The 1,176-nt window shown below is 48.7% G+C and overlaps 1 protein-coding gene across 1 annotated transcript in view; it reads right to left on the bottom strand.

The window, feature by feature from the left end:
• Positions 1-1,176, bottom strand: part of Cfap54 (cilia and flagella associated protein 54) — a 252,210-nt gene that overhangs the window by 216,819 nt on the left and 34,215 nt on the right. Inside the window, exon 12 of the mRNA XM_005358276.3 lies at positions 918-985. Coding sequence (XP_005358333.2) covers positions 918-985 — 68 coding nt within the window. The remainder of the gene's footprint in view (positions 1-917; positions 986-1,176) is intronic.

The raw sequence follows: 1,176 nt of genomic DNA, 5'->3' as shown, positions 1-1,176 counted from the left end.
GGGGGCAGGAGGGCAGGCAGAGGAGGGTGGGGAGAGAGGATGGGGGCAGGAGGCAGGCAGAGGAGGATGGGGAGAAGGGATGGGGCAGGAGGGCAGGCAGAGGAGGGTGGGGAGAGGGGATGGGGAGAGAATCTGAGGGTGGAGAGATGGAGCAGGGACAGAGGAGGGTGGAGAGAAACTGAGAACTGAGCAGATCCCCACGTGGGCATCATCAACACACTGCCCAGGACAGGCCTATCTCCTAATTAGTTAGCTCTTTTCAGAAGTAAAGGGGACTCATTGTATCTGAACTGGGAGGTAAATGAAGCTTATGACTAAAATAAAGCATATGTGGGGCCCTCTGGACGCTCCGAAATTGAGTTTGGTGTGTGTCACACCTCCCTGCAGCACAGGGAACTGAGCAGATCCCAAACACCGGCAAATGTGCTCAGACTGGAGTCAACCTGAGCTGAACTAAGACATCGCATGGATTCTTTTTAAATGCATGAGTGGAAGGTCTTTGCCCTTTAAGCCTTGATTTTTCTTTCTTGTTAAGTTCACTGATAATAATCATGTTTTCTGCCTGTCTTTCAAAATGAAATGCCTGGCAGGGTCCACTAATGCAAGCCTATAATCCCAGCTAGTCACTGCTCATGAGGTTGAGACAGAGGACCTCAGCTCCAAGACCAGCCTGGCAATTTAATGACATTTTGTCTCAAAATCAAAAGGAAAAGCTGGGCTTGGGAGGTGGCTCTGGGATAGAGCTACATGCAGCCCTATGGTCTATCCCAGGCACCGAGAGGGGGGAAAAAAATCTACCACAGGTTCCACGACACTCTGATAAATTCAGAAGAAATAGAAATACCGTAAGAGTAAAGCACATTTTAATCCCCTATTCTGTTTCATTTACCTAAGAAAAGAGTAATGCAAAACTTTACAATGAGTTTCTGCTTTTCATAACCATGAACCCAAGTTTCAAATGAAACATCATGACTCTTCCCATAATCTACACAAAAGTAACGAAAATGGACACTGCTCAAAACTGTCTTCCAGGGAAGCTCAGAGACACCCTGGGGACCCTGGGATCCAAATTTTAAAGTAGTGACAGAAGACCAGGGATGGTGCAGCTCAGTGGTAGAGAACGTGTCAAGTCAGACCCTAGGGTCAATCCCTCCCTGCCCTGGCGGGGGGGGGGGG

This window comes from Microtus ochrogaster, chromosome 24 (assembly GCF_000317375.1).
Source record: "Microtus ochrogaster isolate Prairie Vole_2 chromosome 24, MicOch1.0, whole genome shotgun sequence".
Lineage (NCBI taxonomy): Eukaryota > Metazoa > Chordata > Mammalia > Rodentia > Cricetidae > Microtus > Microtus ochrogaster.
This window is presented reverse-complemented; position numbering and strand designations above follow the sequence as displayed.